The sequence below is a fragment of the Dipodomys merriami genome, unplaced genomic scaffold, assembly GCF_024711535.1.
Source record: "Dipodomys merriami isolate MVZ:Mamm:240054 unplaced genomic scaffold, mDipMer1.0.p SCAF_173, whole genome shotgun sequence".
In the NCBI taxonomy this organism is placed as follows: Eukaryota; Metazoa; Chordata; class Mammalia; order Rodentia; family Heteromyidae; genus Dipodomys; species Dipodomys merriami.
In genome coordinates, this window is record NW_027203082.1 from 420,824 (window position 1) to 441,884 (window position 21,061).

The following is a 21,061-nucleotide window of genomic DNA, read 5'->3' on the forward strand; positions in this document are numbered from 1 at the left end:
TGGAGATAAGAGTCTCATGAATTTTCCTGCCCAGGTTGACTTCGAACCATGATCCTCAGATCTCAGCTCTCTGAGTAGCTAGGATTACAGGCATGAGCCACTGGTGCCTGGCTCCAGCTCTGCTTTTTGTTGGTTATTTTGAAGACAGAGTCACATGGTTTTTTTTTGTTTTTTTTTTGCCTATATCGGCTTTGAACCATTCTTTTCTGGATTTCAGTTTCCTGAATAGCTAGAGTAACAGGTATGAGCCAGTGCCACCCATCATTATTTTTCAAGTTATTTACTAGTTTGCGTAATTAATTCATGTGCTATCAAATGAAACAGTCAGTGGCTTTGAAGAACCTTGACCTGCTTAAAAAACCAAACTGCAACTTTATGTTTCTGGGGACTGACTTACACTGATGAATGAAAATCAAGCATAATATATGGTAGCATTGTATCTATTGCCTGCTATCTTCTCTCCTTTTCCTTCCCTTGACCTAGTTGATGAGTCAGACAAGCAAGTTTACTTTCCAGGGCCTTTAGGATTTCATCTGACTGTAAACAGTATTCAGCTGTCAGGAGTGCCTGGAGCCCAGAGTTGGCAGGGGAAGTGCTGCTGTGCCAGGCTGTGGAGATGAAAGAGGGTCAATGCAGATGACTACAAGAGAACTGTGGCCAGTGTTGTCATCATTCATCTTCCTTGCCCTTCCCTTTTTCTTTTTTTTTTTTTTTTTTTTTTTTTTGTCGGTCGTGGGGCTTGAACTCTGGGCCTGGGTGCTGTCCCTCAGCTCTTCAGCTCAAGGCAAACGCTCTACCACTTGAGCTACAGCGCCACTTCCGGTTTTCTGATGGTTTATTGGAGATAGGAGTCTCACGGTCTCTCCTGCCCGGGCTGGCTTTGAACCACGATCCTCAGATCTCAGCCTCCTGAGTAGCTAGGATTACAGGCGTGAGCCACCAGCGCCCGGCTGCCCTTCCCTTTTTCTACATCTAGAGTGCGTGGCCAGGCATCCTCAGCTAACATATTTTTTTTTTTCTAGAACTCTGAAGGTGGACTCTATGTATGCATGAATACATTTTTGGCCTTTGGAAGGGAACATGTTGAAAGACATTTTCGAAAAACTGGACAGAGTGTGTACATGCACCTGAAAAGACACATGCGAGAGGTGAGATGACGCTTCTGGAGAAGTGAGCTTGCTATCGGCCCTGTGGTGCTGTCTGGGTATGCTTTATGTTGCAGAGATTTCATATGCCCAGGTAAATTCTGATTCTCCCATGATGAGAAGCAAGAACAGCATTGTTTGCAGAAATTCACAGGTCACATTCAAACCAGATATATCTTAACCAATTTTATTTTTCTTTATCTAACGTCTAATTGGAGCTTTCAAGATGACAGAGTTTGGCTGATTGGAAAATACTAATTTTAAGTAAAAATATAAAAAACAAAAAATAATGCTAAACTTATACTTCACACAGATTTAAAAGTCAGAACTAAAAAAACATTTGGATGCTTTTGCTTCAGCCCTTAAGTTCAAGTCCCATGACTGACAAAAAATGTATATATAAAAATTAAATATAAATAAAATAATAAATGATAAAATATAAATAAAATGAACATAATATACAAATAATTATATGCTATAATATATTTTACACTATATTATAAATGTAAACAAATATACATATATACATGTATAATATAACAAATATAAATATATATAAATATATATATATATATATATATATATATATATATTTGTTGGTCATGGAGCTTGAACTCAGGGCCTGGGTACTGTCCCTGAGCTCTTTAGCTCAGGGCTAGTGCTCTACCACTTTGAGCCACAGCCCTACTTTCTGGTTTTCTGGTGATTAATTGGAAATGAGTCTCATGGACTTTTCTGCTTGGGCTGGCTTCAAACCATGATCCTCAGCCTCCTGAGTAGCTAAAATTACAGGTATGAGCCATCGATGCCTGGCTTTTGCTTCCAATTTTAACTGACAGAAATATGACTTTCCTGAAAAGTCAAGTCCTTTTGGTTTTCCTTGGTTTCCCAGAAAGAACTGCTACTGTGAAATTGTTCTCATTCTCAAGCATGCTACAATATTTATTTTTACATATGCATGAACAGTATTTAATATATATGACTTTTAAAGATGTAGATATATACTGTCACACTATTACCTATTCTGTGTAGTTTTTCCACTCAGTAGTGACTTTGGAACTTACCCTTGTTGAGTTGCATCTGCATTTTTTTTTGTATTTATTTATTTATTTATTTATTTTATTTTATTTGTGAACATACTGTACAGAGGGGTTACAATTACATGGGCAGGATAATGCATACATTTCTTACCAAGCATTGCAGCCTCCTCCTTTCTCAATTAATTTTAATTACTCTTTGGTATTCCATTCTGTGAATACCTGATAATGTAGTTTGATTTCCTACAGATAGACATTTAGATAATTCCTGTCTTCTTGCTTTCTGAAAAAAATAAAATAACATTTTGGTACATTTCTTCTGAAGGTGCATGTTTAAGATTTTTTTAGGAAAGGTATACAGCAGTATTGCTGACTCGTATTGTGTTTATTTTGTTTATTTTGTTTGTTTTGTTCACGCCCATCTGGGGCCTTGAACTCAGGGCCTGGGCTCTATGAGCTTTTTTTGCTCATGTCTAGTGAGCCACAGTCCCACTTTGACCATTTTTTGGTAGTTAATCAGAGATAAGAATCTAACAGTTTCCTACCTGGGTGAGCTTTAAACTGAGATCCTCAGATCTCAGCCTCCTGAGTAGTTAGGGTTACAGACTTGAGCCATTGGTGCTACCTTATCTTTGCTTTTTTTTTGTTGGTTGTGGAGCTTGAATTCTCGGCCTGGGCGCTGTCCCTCAGCTCTTAAGCTCAAGGTTAGCACTCTACCACTTGAGCCACAGAGCCACTTCAGGGTTTTTCTGCTTATGTGGTGCTGAGAAATTGAACCCAGGGCCTAATGCATGCAAGTCAAGCACTCTACCACTGAGCCACCTTTCCAGCCCTATCTTTGCTTTTTATTGGATGAAAATAAATCCATTCTAGGAATAATTATATTGCTATCTTGGCCATATTTGACTTTTGCCAGTTTAGTAGTTATGAAAGACATCTAAATAATGAGCAGTGTTAAAAATCTTCTAACATATTTAATTTTAATTTTGTTTTTCTGTTCTCTGCTTGTTTATATTTTTGTCTTATTTCTTTTTGAGTAATACAGCTTTCACAATTATTTATAGTGGTGTTTTAATTTAACAATGCCCATTAAGATCTATTGTGGGCTATCTGTAGCATTCCATTGATCTTAGAGATTTCTATATATTTATTATTTCTATATTTACTACTTTGTTTACTATTATTTATTTATTTATTGTGTTGCTTTGCTGGCATTAGGGTTTGAATTTAGAGGCTGGCCATTTTCTTTTTAGTTTTTTATTCAAGGTTAGTGTTCTACCACTTAAGCCACAGCTCCAATTTTAGCTTTTTAATTTTTTTTTTCTTTTTTTTTTTAAGCTGGGTAAATGGAGATAAGATTCTCATGGACTTTCTTGCATGGACTGGCTTTGAACTGTGATCCTCAGATCTCCACCTCCTGAGTAGCTAGGATTATAGGCATGAGCCACTGAAGCCTGGTTGACTATATGTTTTTCTATGTATTATTTCTGGCCAAGATAGGAGTATAAGTACAATGTGACAAGAATGCAAGCCTTAAAATGTGATAGGGCAAGCATTCTTTGCATGCTTTTTCTTTTCCCTCACAACTTTATTGGATAAATGTTTTCTAAACATGGACTTTTGAATCAATTCACCTAGTTAAAAATTCTTGTTGAGATTTTGATTAGTCCCTTGGAATTTACAGGTAAATAAATCTGTTTGCTCATGTCCTTCATATTTGATAGTACCTAACATACCACAGGTGTTTTGCAATTTTTCTTAATGTTCCTGAGAGCTTTTATGCTCAAAGCTATTTCTCTACCACTTGAGCCACAGCTCCACTTCTGGCTTTTTAGTGGTTAATTGGAGGGACAAATCTCAGGGACTTAACTACCTGGGCTGACCTTGAACCATGATCCTTAGAACCTCAGATCTCAGCCTCCTGAGAGATTAGGATTACAGGTATGAGCCCTTGGCACCCAGTTTAGAAATATTTTTTGAAGCCGGGCGCCGGTGGCTCACCCCTGTAATCCTAGCTACTCAGGAAGCTGAGATCTCAGGGTCCCCCGGTGGCTCACCCCTGTAATCCTAGCTACTCAGGAAGCTGAGATCTCAGGGTCGTGGTTCAAAGCCAGCCTAGGCAGGAAAGACTGTGACACTCTTTTTTTGGGGGGGGGGTCCAGTTTGGGGCCTGAACTCTGGGCTTGGGCACTCCTTCAGCTCTTCAGCTCAAGGCCAGCGCTCTACCACTTGAGCCACAGCGCCACTTCCGGCTTTTTTCTTTTTGCTTATGTGGTGCTGAGGAATTGAACCCAGGACCTCAGGCATGCAAGGCAAGCGCTCTACCACTGAGCCACCATCCCAGCCCGACTGTGACACTCTTATCTCCAATAAACCACCAGAAAACCGCAAGTGTCACTGTAGCTTAAGTGGTAGAGGGCTTGCCTTGAGCTGAAGAGCTGAGGACAGCATTCAGGCCCACAGTTCAAACCCCATGACAAAAAAAAAAAAAAAAGAAAAAAAAAAGAAATATTTGTGCCCCTCCCCCTCCCCCAGCTTCTGTCCTTGAACTCAGGACCTGAGTGAGCCCAGTCCCTGAACTTTAGTGCCCAAACTTTAGTGCCCAAAGCTTGTACTCCAGTGCTTGTACCACAGCTTCATTTCTGACATTTTGGTGGTTAATTGGAAATAAGTCTTATGTATTTTCCTGCTCAGGCTGACTTCAAACCATGATGCACAGATCTCAGCCTCTTGAGTAACTAGGACTGGCTGGCATCTTTTTGGTCAACAATATTTTGTATTTTTTTTGTAAAAGTACTTATATTTTGTTACATGTTCTTTTTTTAAATAGGATGGGGAAATGTTTGCCTTTGATTATTTATTTGTTTGTTTATTTTGCTAGTCTTGGGGCTTGAACTCATAGTGCCTTAGGCACTGTCCCTGAGCTTCTTTTGCTCAAGGCTAGCACTCTTAACTCTTGAGCCACAGCACCACTTCCCGCTTTTTTTGTTTATGTGGTACTGAGAAATCAAACCCTGGGCTTCATGCATACTAGGGAAGTGCTCTACCACTAAGCTACTTTCCCAGTCCTGTTACATTTCTTTTTTTTTTTTTTTTTTTTTGTCGGCCGTGGGGCTTGAACTCTGGGCCTGGGCGCTGTCCCTCAGCTCTTCAGCTCAAGGCGAGCGCTCTACCACTTGAGCTACAGCGCCACTCTGTTACATTTCTTAAGTGCTGTAAATTTTTGTTGTTAACATCATTGTTGTCTTCTTTCTTTCTTTTTTTTCATGTTTACTGGTTATTTTTTGCTCATTCTGGGGCTTGAACTTAGAGCTTGGGCACTGTCCCTGAGCCTCTTGGTGCTCAAGGCTAGGACTATACCACTTGATCTACAGTGCCACTTCCAGCTTTTTTTCTGAGTAGTTTATTGGAGATAAGAGTCTCATAGACTTTCCTACCTGGACTGATTTCGAATGGTGATCTTTATTTCTCAGCCTCCTGAGTAGCTAGGATTACAGGTGTGAGCCTGTAAAGTGTCTGGCTGTTTATTTGTTATTGATGTTACTAATGTTCATATCTCTATTTTATGTAGTTGTAATACTTGGCGGACTATTTTGGATCTTCTAAAATAATTCTGATTTGCATTTTATTTAATCTCATATTAGCCTACCTAGTATGTTAAGAACAAGGCTAGGAAGTCACATAAGCCTAAATCAAGGAGTAGCTTAAATTAAAATTATATTAAATATAATAGGTTACTTTTTTAAACAACTAACTTACAGTTTAACAAAATAAATATCAGGCTGAAACATATGTTGTGGGAGGGGTGGAGATCAAGGGGAGGGAGGGAAGATGAATGGAGAGAAGGATGAGTGAGTTCAGTTACAGTATTAATGGACATAGGTAAAAATGGAACCAGGTAACTTGAAGCTACTGGTGTAGTTCAGACATGATTAAAGGACTAACATTGATCAAGAAACATTGTATACATAGATTGACATATTTGATTGAAATTCCTTTGGATAGCTACTTCAAAGGTCTCTGCCACTGCTTAGCACCTACCACACAGTATTTCATAAATTTGAGACTGCTAAAATGTGAATTGCAAACATATAGAAGAAACTGCAAAAATTTAATTTGAAATCAATCATAGAGATGAATTATTGGCATTCAGTAGAAAACACTAAAATGTTGAAAAGGAGATTTAGGACTCCTAAGACAAATTAAATGTGAAGTCAAATTAAGAAAATACAGAATGTGTGGTATGGCTTTTAGAAAAAAAAATCATATACAATTACTCAATGAGAAAGGTGCTCTTCTCTTATAACTGAAAGAAAAGGTACAGTATGAAAATGATTTTGGCCAATTGAAACAATGATTATAATTCCATTTGAAAGTAAAGTTATTTGTATGAGTATCAGATGAATAATTTCTTTCATCTGCTATTGATGGATGCTTATTCATTTCTGCATACTGAAAATACACGAAGCTTAGAATGGCAGTATAGCCACCTAGTGGTACTCTGAAAAGATTTAGAGAAGTTGGAATGATGCTTGATATGTCCAGAATGCTAGTGACTCCTTTATGATCATAGTGTTGTGGGTAACTGGGACCAACACTGGCATCCTCCTAGGTAGCCAAAGAACAGGGCCCCCACATTCTGTCTTTTTCCCTGAGTCTGTATTCTGGTGTGGATTTTGGCCATTCTGGGAGCACATGCTAATTGAAATTTAAGCATGTACTTCGCCTTGATCACTGGTTTCCAAAAATGCTCTCTTTGTAACTTGGTGAACATGATCTGGAGAGGCAATTTCATGGACCTGGCTCCAGTTCCTGTTTATCCTGGAATTATAAGTCCTGTTAATCTTAGACTCCAAGATAAACTGTAAGAACTGGGAACTTCTAAGCTGTACATTTCCTTCTTATACGTTTTGTAGGGTGTATTTTAACGATCTTTTATTTTCTTTTCAGAAGGTAAGAGGGGCATCTGGTGGAGCTTTACCAAAAAGGAGGAATTCCAAGATTTTTTTAGGTATGTCATTAGTTTTCAATGATGTCCCTAGATTGTGAGTGAGTGTGTATGTGTGTATGTTTGTTTGTTTGTTTGTGTTTATCTGCATATGCTTATCTGATTTAGGTAATAGACTCCTTACTGCTTTATAATCAAAGAGACAGGTTTACATTGAAACTTGCTCTATTTTATTTACTACTGGTAAAGGATGTTTTGAGCAGTCTTGGTTGGATTTAGTGCTTTGAAGCAATTCTAGTAACTAGAGCATAAATGTGATCCTGTTTTTGGTCTCTTTATTGACATTAAAGAACAGCACATCTTTTATTAATGCAATTTATTCCATTATTTTTATTAGCTAAACTGCAGGTTTAATTAGGATTTCACCAATTTTTCTATTATTGTTCTTTTTTAGTTACAAGATCCAAAGTAGGATCCCGCATAATATCTATTTTCAGTTTTTCTTGACCTTTTCAAATTTGTGATAGTTCTGTGGGCCTTGTCTTTAATATTGTGACACTTTCAAAGAATATTGGATAGTTACTTTGTAGAATCTAATGTAGTTGGATCTGTCTGGTGAAAAGAGTAAAGCTATGCATTTCTGACAAGAATATCATCGAGGTAGTTTGTCCTTGGTGTCTGATGTCAGAAGGCATGTGATGTGATATATCTTCATATTGGTGATATTGAATTTGATCTCTTGTTAAGGTAGTATCTGCTGGTTTCTATGCTGTAAAGTTATAGTAAATTAATAAACAGCTTGGTAGTACTTCTTTGAGATTAGGGCAGTGCCTTTTTTTTTTCTCTGCAGAGGTTAGCTGATTAATTTTAGCACTTATCAGTGGTTCTTGCTTGCAACAGTTATTACTGTGGTGTTTGTCTAAAGGTGATTGTTTAATTTTCCTTAACCAATCTTGCTTGTGTAAATGACTAATGGTTTCTATACTTTGTAATTATGGCCCTGTTTTGTGTTAAGCTTCTGATATAATTTTCCCAAGAGAACAAAATGGTTTGATACTGTTTGACCAAGCAAGTTTTTCTCTTTAAATGCATTGGATTATTATTTGAAAGAAATTTCAAAACCATTTACATAGTATAATTGCATTCCAGTAAAAAATGTGAATGTAATATTTTACATATATGTGTATGTGTTTCTTTATAAGTGTGTATATCTATGTACACATATATGTACACATACACATATCTGAATATGTCATGCATATACATATATGTACACACATAAGTGGGAGAATACCAGAGTCTAGAAGAATATACTCCAAATTGTCAACGATATTTTTCTGATAAATTTAAGCTTATTATGATTTTCTTTTTGCTTATTTGCATTTAAAATTTCTTTTTATTTGCTTGTATAAAATAGGATCTTCTTATGTTATTCATCATTATACCCAGTTATGCGTCATTATACTTAGCTTTTTCTTTCCTTTCTCCCTCTCCTTTTATTATCTCCTATGCTCTTCCTGACTTTCTGTGTCTCTGCCTCTCTTTCTATCTCTCCTCTCTCTCTTTCTGGGGTAGTAGGCTTTAAACTTGGTAGACACAGATGCTGTACTGCTTGAGCCATACCTCTGGGTCTGCGTGCTGTAGTCATTTATTTAATTTTTTTGGTGCTGGTACTGGAGCTTGAACTTAGAGCCTTTTACTCTTGCTTGGCATTCTACAACTTGAGCCACACGTCTAGTATAACATTTTGATGGTTAATTTGAGATGGAGTCTTGTGAGCCTTTCTGCTGAGACTGGCTTTGAACTCAGATCCTCAGATCTCAGCCTTCTGAGTGGCTAAAAGGTATGTGCTACCTGCTGTGGTTATTTTTCAGATGGAATCTTGCTTTTATTTATACTAGCAATCCTATTTACATTTTCTGTGGTTTCCGAGATAATAGGCTACATCATCATGCACAGAATTTTCTGTTGAGATGAAAGCTTGTGATTTTTGTTTTTTTTTTTGTACAGGCTGGCCTGGAATTTAAAACCTCCTGATCTTAGCCTCCCATGTAGCTGAGATGTTAGGCATATCCTACTGTACCCAGAATGTGATTGACATGAAGTCTCAGGAACTTTTTTTCTGTGCTAAACTTGAATTGTCATCTTCCTAATTTTTATCTAGTGAGTAGCTATTGGCATGGTTCATTGGCATGTGACTCAGCTAATTTTTTTTTTTTTTTCGGTCGGCCGTGGGGCTTGAACTCTGGGCCTGGGCACTGTCCCTCAGCTCTTCAGCTCAAGGCGAGCACTCTACCACTTGAGCTACAGCTCCACTTCCGGTTTTCTGGTGGTTTATTGGAGATAGGAGTCTCATGGTCTCTCCTGTCCGGACTGGCTTTGAACCGTGATCCTCAGATCTCAGCCTCCTAAGTAGCTAGGATTACAGGCGTGAGCCACCAGCGCCCGGCCTAATTTTTTTTTAAAAATAACAAATATATGTTATTCTTATAATGAATTATCTCAAAAGTATAGCCATTGAAATTGTCACAGAGCTGTTTACTTCCTGGCTTGATTCTTATTCTAGGCTGGGTTCAAACCATATCATCTCTACTGCTTTTCAGCTCTTGATTTTCTTGAGGAGGCTTATCTGCAGTTGATTTTCCATTGCTGGCCAGTCTTTTTCACATTTCAACATGCATTTGTAGTATAGCTGGAATCAAGCAATCAATTCTAGACCAGCCCACCATGAGCTCCAGAGCAGAAACAAGCGATTGCATTACTATTCTTTAGTTTTTAGCCTTCCAGCTCCCTTCCACAAATACATAGGTAATGTGATTTCTTTCAATTAAATGACACCTGCATAGCCTTCTTGAAGTTAGAAATAAGCATTTTGACTTACGGTTGTTATTTTTAATTGCTTTCTTTGGTTACATAAAGTTAGCTGACCTCTTCTGTTACAAAGAGATTGATTTTTCTGGTGATTATTTTGAAGTAGAAGATATTGGACAACTTTTAAAAATTAATTCAGGGCTGGGCCCTGGTGGCTCATTCCTGTAATTCTAGCTACTCAGAAATCTGAGGATTGCAGTGTGGGGGAAAAAAACCAAAAACCAAAAACAAACAAACAAAACCAAATCAATATCCTGAAGTGGAACATAGCTCAAGTAGTAGAGTACTAGCCTTGAACAACAAAACTCCTTCTCTTCCTTCCTTTCTAACTTCCTTCCTAACTTCCTTCTTTCCTTATTTCTCCTCTCCCTCCTCCTTCTTTACCTTTTTCATCTTTGTCTTTGTCTTCCTTCTTCTTTCCTTTTCTTCTTGGGCTTGTTTTTAACCATGATCCTTGTATCATTTCCTAGTATTACAGGAGTGTCTCCAGCAGCCATCTTAGCTGTTGGTCTGTTTTCTCAGCAGGAAGCACTTTTCTCATGTGGCGCTAGTCACTCGGTGTTCCAGTGGATGTGGCTGTAAATTTATTTCCATAGTGGATTGCAATTGAATGATACCCAAGTTAGGTAACAGGAAACACAGAATATAGGTAACTTTAAGCAGCACAGATGCTGTCTCTCTCTATGTGGAAGGTGTTGGGAGTAGCAAACCCAGACTATGTAGTCTCATATCCAGGAATCTGTGAACTCGTCCCCTATTGCTGCTTTTTTCTCAGATATGACCTCTGATTTCCAGCCTCATGGCAACTTAATGGTCCCCTAAATAGCTTTTTGAACTTTAGCCATCACAGCCCCATTTGCAAAATGGAAAAGAGGAAATGGTGTGGGGGCGGGGGGCTGTGGAAATCTCATTTTTAAATGTACTTTCCTTTTGTTAGCCTTCTTATAGGTCTTCACTTGCTTTACCTTCCTCTGATCAGAATTTGGTCACATGATCACAACCTGCTACACAGGAGACTCACACCTTAATAAAGTTGGAGATTTCTTATTAAAGAGGGAAGGAACAGTGGGTACTGGGAAGTAGCTAGTACTTGTGCTATAGATATTTACCATTCTAAAAGAGACCTTGAAGCTGTTTCCTTGTGGAGATAAGAGTAAGTCAGAGCTCTCTTGCAGTTTCTCTTTGTGCCTGAATAGAAAGTACTATTTCAGCATTACTGGTATGTAGATGTTATAACACTCCTCATTCTCTTTCAGGAAATAGTTACCATTAGACAATTCTTTATATTGGATAGAGACTTACATTGTTATGGGGAAAAGAGTCCACCACTCAGAGACAGCCTCATATTGGGGAAGTGGATGGCTAACTGGCCAGGGACACAGCACAGACTCTGGAGCTGAATCTGTGACTCCAAATGGCCCACAAGTTAGGGCTTTTAAAGGCAAAATCCATGTGATCAAGCCTGGCCATACACAGGTGGCCAATAGGATTGTAACACACACACACAAAGATTGCATATTTATTTCAGTGGCCAGTGGGGTTACAGTTCATTTCATAGTATCTGTTTGAACTAACCTATCATTCTGGTTTGAATTGGCATGCAAATTTGGGCAGTCCCCACACAAAGCAGGCTTGATAACCAAACAGGGATGAGATCCTGTCTGGGATATTGATAACCAAACTGGGCTACATATCACACAACCTTATCACAACAATCTTAAGGACTTTCCAAACAGTTTCCACATTTCCTGGGGTCTCAACAAACAGCATATTTCCTGACCCTGGGGCTTATGAGAAACCAGTATTTTGATTGGGGGGGAACTCTTGGTATATAAAAAATAGAGATAGTTTGGTTCCCCCCCAAACTCCTCCCTTTTCTCTTGTTGAGTCAATCCTTGACTCTTCTGATTCAGGGGGCTGTACTGGGCCTCACGGACCATCAGCTTCACAGTCCCAATCCTGACTCGGTGTATCACAGCTAGCTTAATTTTATATCATAATTTTATACTCATAAGCTCTATTTTTATAATACACACTCATACCATTTCATACATATTTAAACTTTCTGGGGTTTGTTTTCTTCCCTTTTTCATTCTGATACAAAAACACTTTGAGACAATCCTTACTTTTTAAATCCGTTCTTATCCAGAGGGGACCAATTTTTTTTCAATTCCTTTCCCAAGGCTTTCTTTACTACCCTTTTTTTAGTTTATTTGAGGTTTGAATTTAAAACTGCCCCCTCTTTTGTTCCCCCCTTTGGCTTGTGGAACCAAGTTATCTCAGAACAGCCTCAAGGCACCACTGGGGTGGAGAAACTAGCTAGATTTTAAGACTAAGAGCAGGGCTGGGTCTCATTCCTCTAACTACCTCCATTGATAAAAATCTCTAAACTGGAGGTAGAAGGAGATGTAAGGAGTATGGTATTCTAGGTTCACACAGGGGCTAGTCTGGTGGGGTTACTGCTCTTTAACACACACCCAGGAGGAAGCAGGTTATTATCATACCAGAGCCAAACTAGGCTTGTGACTATAGAGTGGATTTCCAGGCCCTATGCCTTGAAGTGCCTAAGGTAAGCCAGTGATGTCCTTGTCCCCAGAATCCAATGTGGGGAGTGGGTTACTGGATATCACCAAAAGAATGTCCCACAAGATCTTAAATTTTAGCAGACTCAAAGCAGTTTTCCACTGGGAAGCAGTCTCAGGTGATAGAATCAGGCAGGAGTTTAGTCTACTTTTTCCATGGTGGAGGTGGTCCAGGTGATGATGTCAATTTCCTCCAGGCAACTTTCAGGCTGTTGTTGAACTTTACCCATTAGGGTGTGCAGTAGCAGCAGCAGGGTCTCTCAGTGGCTCCAAGGGACTGTCACACCTCATGCTGGGCTGCAATTTCTACACAGACTGGTTAAGGATACATTACATAGGCTTGGCAGGCTGTGACCCCACTAGTTTTTAAGACCATTTAGACAATAGCCCAGGACAATTGACCAAAATGACAACTTTTTATTTTTTAAATTTATTTTTATTTTTATTTTTATTTTTTTGTGAACATACTGTACAGAGGGGTTACAATTACATGGGCAAGATAATGAGTACATTTCTTATCAGCCTCCTCCTTTGTTTACCCTTCACATCCCTTCCCAGCCTCCTCCCTCCCCCCCAATCCTCCCCTCCCCCCACCAAAGTTGTAAAGTTCGTTTTTTCGACATGACAACTTGTACTTCTCATTGTTGCGACCGGTCCCCCTGTATCCTTAAACGACTTCCTTAAATGACTTGTTTCCCCCCATCTCCTCCACAAGTTATACCGACATCAAATATAGTGAAAGCAGGGGTTCCGAAATGACAACTTTTTAAATCTAGATAGTTCTTTTAATAAAGCTAAGATTCTTATCACTATTTCCCATGCCTTTTCCTTCTATTTTGCCACACTTTTTTTCAAAATGACTCTGGTCCCTTTATCTTAAAAGGGGATGATGGGCGAAGATTCATCTTCTGTAACATCTTAAAGCTGACTCAGGGGCATTGATCCTACCTAGCCAGGAACCTATAACCTTAGCCTATTTTACAAAGAGGTTACCAGGGTTAGATGTCATTAGGAACAATATTTTAACTTTTGATAAATGCACAGACCTTTTCTCTAGTTACAGCGGTGTAGCTTGTTTAGTACTCTGGTTTGTAAAAACAGCTTTCTGGATGGCTTAGGAGCATGATCTCTAGTGACCCTAACAATGCCTAAGTTACCTGTGCAGGCCTTCAGAGAGATGTTAGTAGAGACACACTCTCAGGTTTACAAACTTGTTTCCTGAACAGATGAATTTTATGTAGATGGTGTCAGCTCAAAAGTTACTGCCAACTAGGGCTTTTGGCACATACAGGGTTTGGGATTTAAACTATCCACATTTTACAACCTTAGCTTTTTACTACTATCATAGAGGACTGGTTAAGTTCCTCTCCCTTACAAGGTAGATAGTCATGGACATTAGGCATGCTTAAAACTATCTTCCCATGATCTCCTGCCTCTGACCAATTTTGAAGGGCCACATACAAATGACTCTAGGATCTGACTTTATTTCTTCCATCGAAGCAGTGGCTTACTGCCTCTGGATGCTCCACCATTGTTTTCGTCCCAGGAGTGTCTTCTCCACACTGGGATAAATGCCTCATTAGCATTTCCCTTAGTTGGTCACTGGACTTAAACTTGGGGCCTCAGTGCTGTCCCTCTGCTCTCCAGCTCAAGGCTAGCATTCTGCCACTTTGAGTCCCAAAGCAACTTTGCTTGCTCTTTCAGCACTCTGCTGGCTGATTAGAGGTGACAGTTTTACACGGACCTTTTTCTGCCTGGGCTGGCTTTGAACCAGTTTGCAGATCAATGAAACTTATAAAAGGCCACTTAACTCCAATTAAAAGCAACAAAGTGCTCAACATAGAAGTAGCTTTTAAGCATGTTCTTTCCTGGAACTTATTAAGAGCCAGAGTTACATCTGACAAACTTGTAAGAATCATCACTCCTTTTTGTGGGCCTGCTAGGAACTGTTACAAAAAGAGCAAACTGAAATAGCAATTAAGCAATTATTTTGGTAATCCTAATTTTTCCTTTTTGCACATTGAGGCAAAGGTTAAGAACAATTTTACTTTTAAACTTTATATCCAGTAATCCATTTTTAACTGTGTTTTTTTTTGTCTTTTCTTTTTTGGTACTGGGGATCGAACCCAGGACGTTGCACTTGCTAAGCAAGCGCTTTGCCACTGAGCTACATCCCAGCCCTCCAGTAATCCATTTTTAATTTTAAGCCTCTTATTAATCTCTGTTTAAATATTTTATACTTTAGTTTTCATTTGCATTTTGAAAAATCCCTTGAAATCTTGAGGCTAGGTACCACTCGTTGTGGCTGTGTGTTTTAAAACAAATACACATGAAAGCTTTTAAACTCAAATGACAATTTTTCTTTAATGCAAGAATTACCATCACCATCACTGTACCAAGAAGCTAGACTTAACACCTTTATGACTTTTAAAAACATATCCTAATTATAGAACATCATTGAAAGCAAGTCGAGTTATAAAAATAAACTTTTTAACTCTCTTTTAAAGGCCATCTTAATTTTAATTTTAACACATCCAAGGGGCAGTTTTAGCAATACTAATCAGATCATCACATCACTAATTTTTACCATCATGTTTCCAGTGTCTATCTGCAGGGAAAAGGGACAGGACAAAGATGGGCCAGTTGGCCCATCCTACACAATGGGCATACACCCAATTGGACTCTTTAGGGTGAAATGAACAACTGCCTTTGTGCCAGCTTGCCTTCTTCCACCATGCGTGGACTTTTCCCAGGGCCTGTCCCACCATCTGTGGACTCCCCCCAGGGCCTGTCCCTTCATGTACTGCACTTCTGCCTGTTCACCCCTCACCCCTAAAGATAGGTCTGCTGTTGGCTTGTAAGTTTTTCCCTTTTCTTTTCTCTTTGTTCTTGAATGAAATACATAATTTTAGACACACTGAACAAGTAAAGTCTTTAACAGTGTTAAACAAACCTTTACATTTGAATTTCTAATATTTATCTCCAAATTTTAGCCAAGGGAACTAAATCCCAAATAGCCAATGCCTTTTTGTTAAGCTAGATAACTTGATTACAGTGTAAACAGCCTTATGCATTCTAAAATACCAGGTTTTAAAATTCAGATTCTAAAATACTAGATTTTCTAATTTTTAGCTTAAAAAATCCTTAAAAAGCCCTTTAAGACAATGTGAAAATTCTTTAAAAAATTTGGTAATGTCCAAACCTCATAACCTTTTGAATTTTAAACTTAAACTTACCCAGTTGTTACAGCATGCTGACAGTTTTTTTTAATCTTGAACATGTTCATACACATATAAAACACACACTCACACAGATCTTAAAGCACGCAAAAATGAAAATCAGTTGTATGTGCATTTTCTAAAATTCAATGGCAAGAGATTTTTTTTTTTCTTTTTGCCAATCTTACTCTTACAGATGACAAAATTTAAGACCAGACTTTAACAAAGCACATTTCTAGGGCTTGCTTCTTTAGCCAGGTATTTTACCAATTGGCCCTTTGAATACCTTCAGTTGGAGAAAGGCTGGGGGGGGGAGGGGGTCACCTGAAACTAAGCTGGCCTGATTTTGTCTTTTACCTAATTTTAGACCAGAGCGCTTTACAAATTGTTAAGCTGTCTGGAGTAGCTGAAAGTCCAGACCAGGCTCACTGCTATCTACACCCTCACCTCTCCTCCAGCAGCCTCAACTGGGAGAAGGTGCAGCCTGAGGCTTGTCCATGCCCCACTTCTTGGCTGCTGTAACACAAGGTGATGGGGGGGGAACTTAGCAGGTCTGTGACCAGGCTCAGCCAGAGGCTGGAACTTTTATTTCCCCAAAGATGTTCAAATAAATAACAAAAACACAAATCAACTGAAAGACCAAGGACCCACATTTAAAACTGGTACCAATTCTAAAACAGAACAAGACAAGACAAAACCTGAGGGCTGAGTTGGGGGGGGGGCCTAATGGGCCCCTAGTTCATCTGACCCACTCCCACTCAGCAAGCTGAATCCAGAGTCTGCTGAATGAGCTACTCTCACCCAGAACTTACCTGCCTCAGAAAACATGGAACAGAAAACACACCAAAGTAAACAAGACAGACAAGTGGCCACAAAGACAAAATTGGGTCTCAGTGAATGGGACAACATCTCACCACCATTTACAAGTAGGACTCAAATTCGCTTTACCAGGGGACTCAAACTCCCTCTGCTCACCTCTGGAGGATTTTTCCTTTAGATTCCTGCAAATGTTTACCCAGGGGCCTTCCAAGGCAGAGGAGAAGTCCCAATCATCTTGGGGCAAGGGAAGTAAGTGGCCGAGCAAGATCTTAGCCTCAGGCCTTGGCCCAGGGGGAGAACCTGCCTGTTTGAGGGGTCGGCTGCTAGGGGCTTAATTCCACATTTCCTGGGTCTCAACAAACAGCATATTTCCTGACCCTGGGGGCTTGTGAGAAACCAGTATTTTGATTCTCAGGAGTGGAGGGAGGGAGGAGAACTCCTGGTATATTAAAAATGGAGTTAGTTTTGGCTCTCCCCAACAACATTTTGTTCACTTGATTTTGTGAATGCAGTAGATCATTGGTATCTGCAGGATAGTGCCAATGAGGAAAACCTGCTCAAGACATGCAGAGTTCAGGGCTGCACCCTGGATGCCTGATTTTCCTATAATGTGACCACACTTCTAATGACAGGCTGCCTTCCAAGAAATTGTAGATTTTTACTTCATCACTTAAATTAGGCACAGTCACTTTTACCTTGTGTTTGAAGTATTGTTTGCTCTTTGAGAGTCAGATTTACACAAAATGAAGGGCAGGCAATGATTTAAACACAACTGATAATGTTGCAAGGTTGAGAACTTCTCTGCAGAGGCTGTGTAATGCACATGTAGGAATTAAAACATCGCTTTTGAAATTCATTTTGATTTTTTTCTATTCATTAAAAATTGTAATAAATGCAATAAGTCTGCAAATGGGGCAGGCTTATTATAATTCCTTTTCCAGTGGTTCAGAAGTACCATTGAGCAACTGTGACCTTCACTATTGCATTTATCAGGGACACCACTGCCTTCTGTGCTGCTGAAGGATGTACCCAGGTCTGAGCGACATCTTGCTTGTCATTGTCTAAGTCACTCTTCCTCTCTAATATTTTGGAATTCATCCAAGTGAAATGACCTCAACTGTAGCATTTGTCCAGAATTTATTATTTAGAATCAGCAACTGTAACAATTTGTAATTTGAAAATCATTTAAGGTCTGTACTGCTTTGTATTGAAACAGTTCGGTCTGAGTGTATAATGCATGGGCAAAGCTTAAAATTAAAAAGTTATAAAATGTTGTGACACAAAAATCAAATTTCTTTTCCTCCTCTGCTATCTTCCAGCCACTTGGTTATTCTTTCCAGAGAGATAGTGCTTTCAGTTTACACATTATTGAGTGATGATGTACAGCTTCTGATGGGTGATAGTGTATCTATGTACTCTGTATTTACATGTTTTCCTGTGGGTAGTGGGCAATCAGTAATGTTTTCATCTCAGTCTGTGCTATAAGGCATTCTGGAGTGATGCAGTGAACTTACAGGTGCACCTAAGGTTATTTTAAATCTTCAAGGCACATTGGTCATGCCTGTAAGTCTAGCTACTCAGGATGCTGAGATCCGAGGAATATGATTTGAAGCCAGCCTGGGAAGACATACCCAAGGACTAATCTCCAGTTAACCAGCAAAAAGTCAGAAGTGGAGGTATGGGTCATGGGAAAGTGTCTACCTGAAGAGAAAAAGCTAAGGGTGAGCTCAAAGCTCTGAGCTCAAACACTGCATGCTTGTACACACACACACACACACACACACACACACACACACACACACACACACACACACACAGAGTCTTCAAGAAGGCAACAACACTCAAATACTGCATGAATTAAGCTTGAGGTAGCTGTACTACTAGGTTATCCTTTCCAATGACTTCATTTCTTTGTAAAGCCTGGTTTTCCTGGTAAAAGTCAGGAGCCATGAGAAAGTTAATGTGGGAGAAGAAATAAGGGTGGCAGTGTCCAGTGTGATTAAAATAGAGGTTGAACACTGCTCAGCAGGTGCACCCATCTCTTAAGAACAAAATAAACCATTTTCTTTCAACATATGTGTATAAACTCCTCAAGTAGTTACTGAGTTGTAACACATAAATACTTAGGGAATTATTTGACCCTAACTGCTACATAACAGAATGATTAGACTTAGGGACACTGAGAAACAAAGTCCTGGGTTGTTTAGGGGTGCTGTGAATGGAGAGTCTGGGTAACTCTTTGTTAATGTTTGTAAGTGGGGCAGAGACTATTAGTTGTCTTTTAGACAAATAACCTATAACTGTATGAAATCTTACGAATATGAGAAATAAGCTGGGGTGAAACATGGTGTTTTTTTAAGGACAAAGGAATGAAGGTGTGAGAAGAGGGAGTCCAGGATCCTTAAAGGAATACCCTGGCTTGGACTGGGAATGTGTGCTTTATAATAAAGGTTATAAATATATCCAGATGAGTAAGTAGCTGCTATATGCTTAATGAAAATGCCACATTGTTGCTATGCCATGGAAAATGGTCCTGATTATTCATATTTTTGTTTGAGTGTCCTTTCCCAATTTTCACAAATAGAGGTAAATTAGTTAAATTTCTCTTGTGTCTGAGAGGGGGAGTGTCAGGGAGCTTAAATTCCATTTTTTTGGAGGGCTTAGTCTAGGCATTCATACTCCATGAGAAACAAAAGTTTATTAAAAAAATTCTGGGAATAGGACTATTTAGAAAACTTCTGACTGGAAGGATCAAATAAACTTCCTTTACCATTTCCTTCTGAGGGCATATTCCGCTTTCAGGACTTTCCCTGTCAATTTTGTTGAATATAGTTGGTCCAGTTTTGCAATCCAGGACAGGACAGTTTGTCTCCTCTACATGAAGTCAGTACCATCAGGCAGAAAGAACTCTGAGCAGGGGATCAGAGTCCAGCTTTAGGTTAGGGCTTCATTTCCTCCCACACAGCCTAGGCTTCTTGTGGGAAACAGGTATGGTCCTGGCCACTTACCCAGGGAGATTCTGGATGTAGAGCTGGGGAAGGGACTCCTTTTCATCACAGAGAAAGTGTTCATCTGGGTACAGTCAGTTAATGGCCTCAGTGGGAAACCAGTTGTTAGAGTGAGTTGGAGATCTTGGCCCTATCCCCATGCAGTGATGGTCCTGTAGATTTTTCACCTCAACATTTTCAGAGATGTACAAGTTGGTTTAAAGAAATATGTCAATTTGTATTTATGGCTGTGGGTCATATATATTCAACAGAAATCTTAGATTTTTCCCTTAAACATAAGACATAAGAGGCCACGTGCTAGTGGCTTTTGTCTGTAATCCTAACTACTTGGGAGGCTGAGATCTGAGGATCCTAGTTTGGGCAGAAAAGTCCATCAGACTTTTATCTCCAATTAACCACCAAAGATCTGGAAGTGGTTCAAGTAGTAGAGAGCCAGCCTTGAGTGGACAAAACTAAGGCCCTGAGTTCAAGCCCCAGAACCAGCACACATGCACACAAAATCAAATATTGGTTACCCATGCTGGATTAAAATGTTTAAAAAATAAAAGACAACTGTGAAACATTCACTTGCTGGAGCCTGAGTTATAGCATAAAGCCTTAGAGTTATAACAGACACATGGGCTAGACACTGAATTTGTAAAAATGTAAAGGAATAGATTTTGGGCATTACCTGCAGTTGATTTTACTATAATATGGAAGAAAGTATGTGGTTAGAGAGTAGATAAACATAAGCTCAGTTGTTTTATGTTGTCTCAATGCTTGTCTACCCAATTTATCATTAGATCTGAATCTCTGTGATACATATGTCATTACTCATTTTTATTACATCTTGCCCATAGGATCAGCCTTTGCTACTGAAGGTGGATTTAGTTATTGTTTTCACTATTCTCAAGTGTGTAATTCTTAGGAGAACTTTTAAGTATCAAGAAGCATAACAACAACAATTTTTTTTTTGCCTGACAATAGTCTTGCTTTTTAAAGCACAGATCAGTGGTAATGAATAAAACAACACAGTAGCTGGTTTTTGTAATCAGTATAAATGAACTGTATAAGGGAGTTTCATAGTGACATTTTCATCCATGCATGTAGCATGCTTTGATCAGATTCATCAGGGCCACTCACAGCAAGTGTTTTCATGTTCTCCCTTTACTTCACTGTGTGCTATTGCTGTTTAAGTCCTCTTAACAGCTAGGTACTAAGGGTACTGTTTGCATGGCACTTTGTAGGAGCTTGAGATATGGCAGGTAAACTGGCCATATGTCTCCCTCTGTGAGCTTGCAGTCTAGGAGCAGTTGAAAGTCGTATGTTCTCCACATGTTGATAATATAGAACATGCCTCATGATGTCATGGTGTTCCTAGAACTTATTTCAACATTGCTTCAGAGCTGGAGAAAGGAAACAGTTTTGATTGTCTTAGTTGTTAGGAACATAGA

The 21,061-nt window shown here is 39.1% G+C and overlaps 1 protein-coding gene across 1 annotated transcript in view; it reads left to right on the forward strand.

Annotated features, from left to right (window-relative positions):
* The window catches only part of Usp13 (ubiquitin specific peptidase 13), a 144,986-nt gene that overhangs the window by 29,638 nt on the left and 94,287 nt on the right, over nucleotides 1-21,061 (forward strand). Inside the window, exons 2-3 of the mRNA XM_070025844.1 lie at nucleotides 1,023-1,148; nucleotides 7,133-7,193. Coding sequence (XP_069881945.1) covers nucleotides 1,023-1,148; nucleotides 7,133-7,193 — 187 coding nt within the window. The remainder of the gene's footprint in view (nucleotides 1-1,022; nucleotides 1,149-7,132; nucleotides 7,194-21,061) is intronic.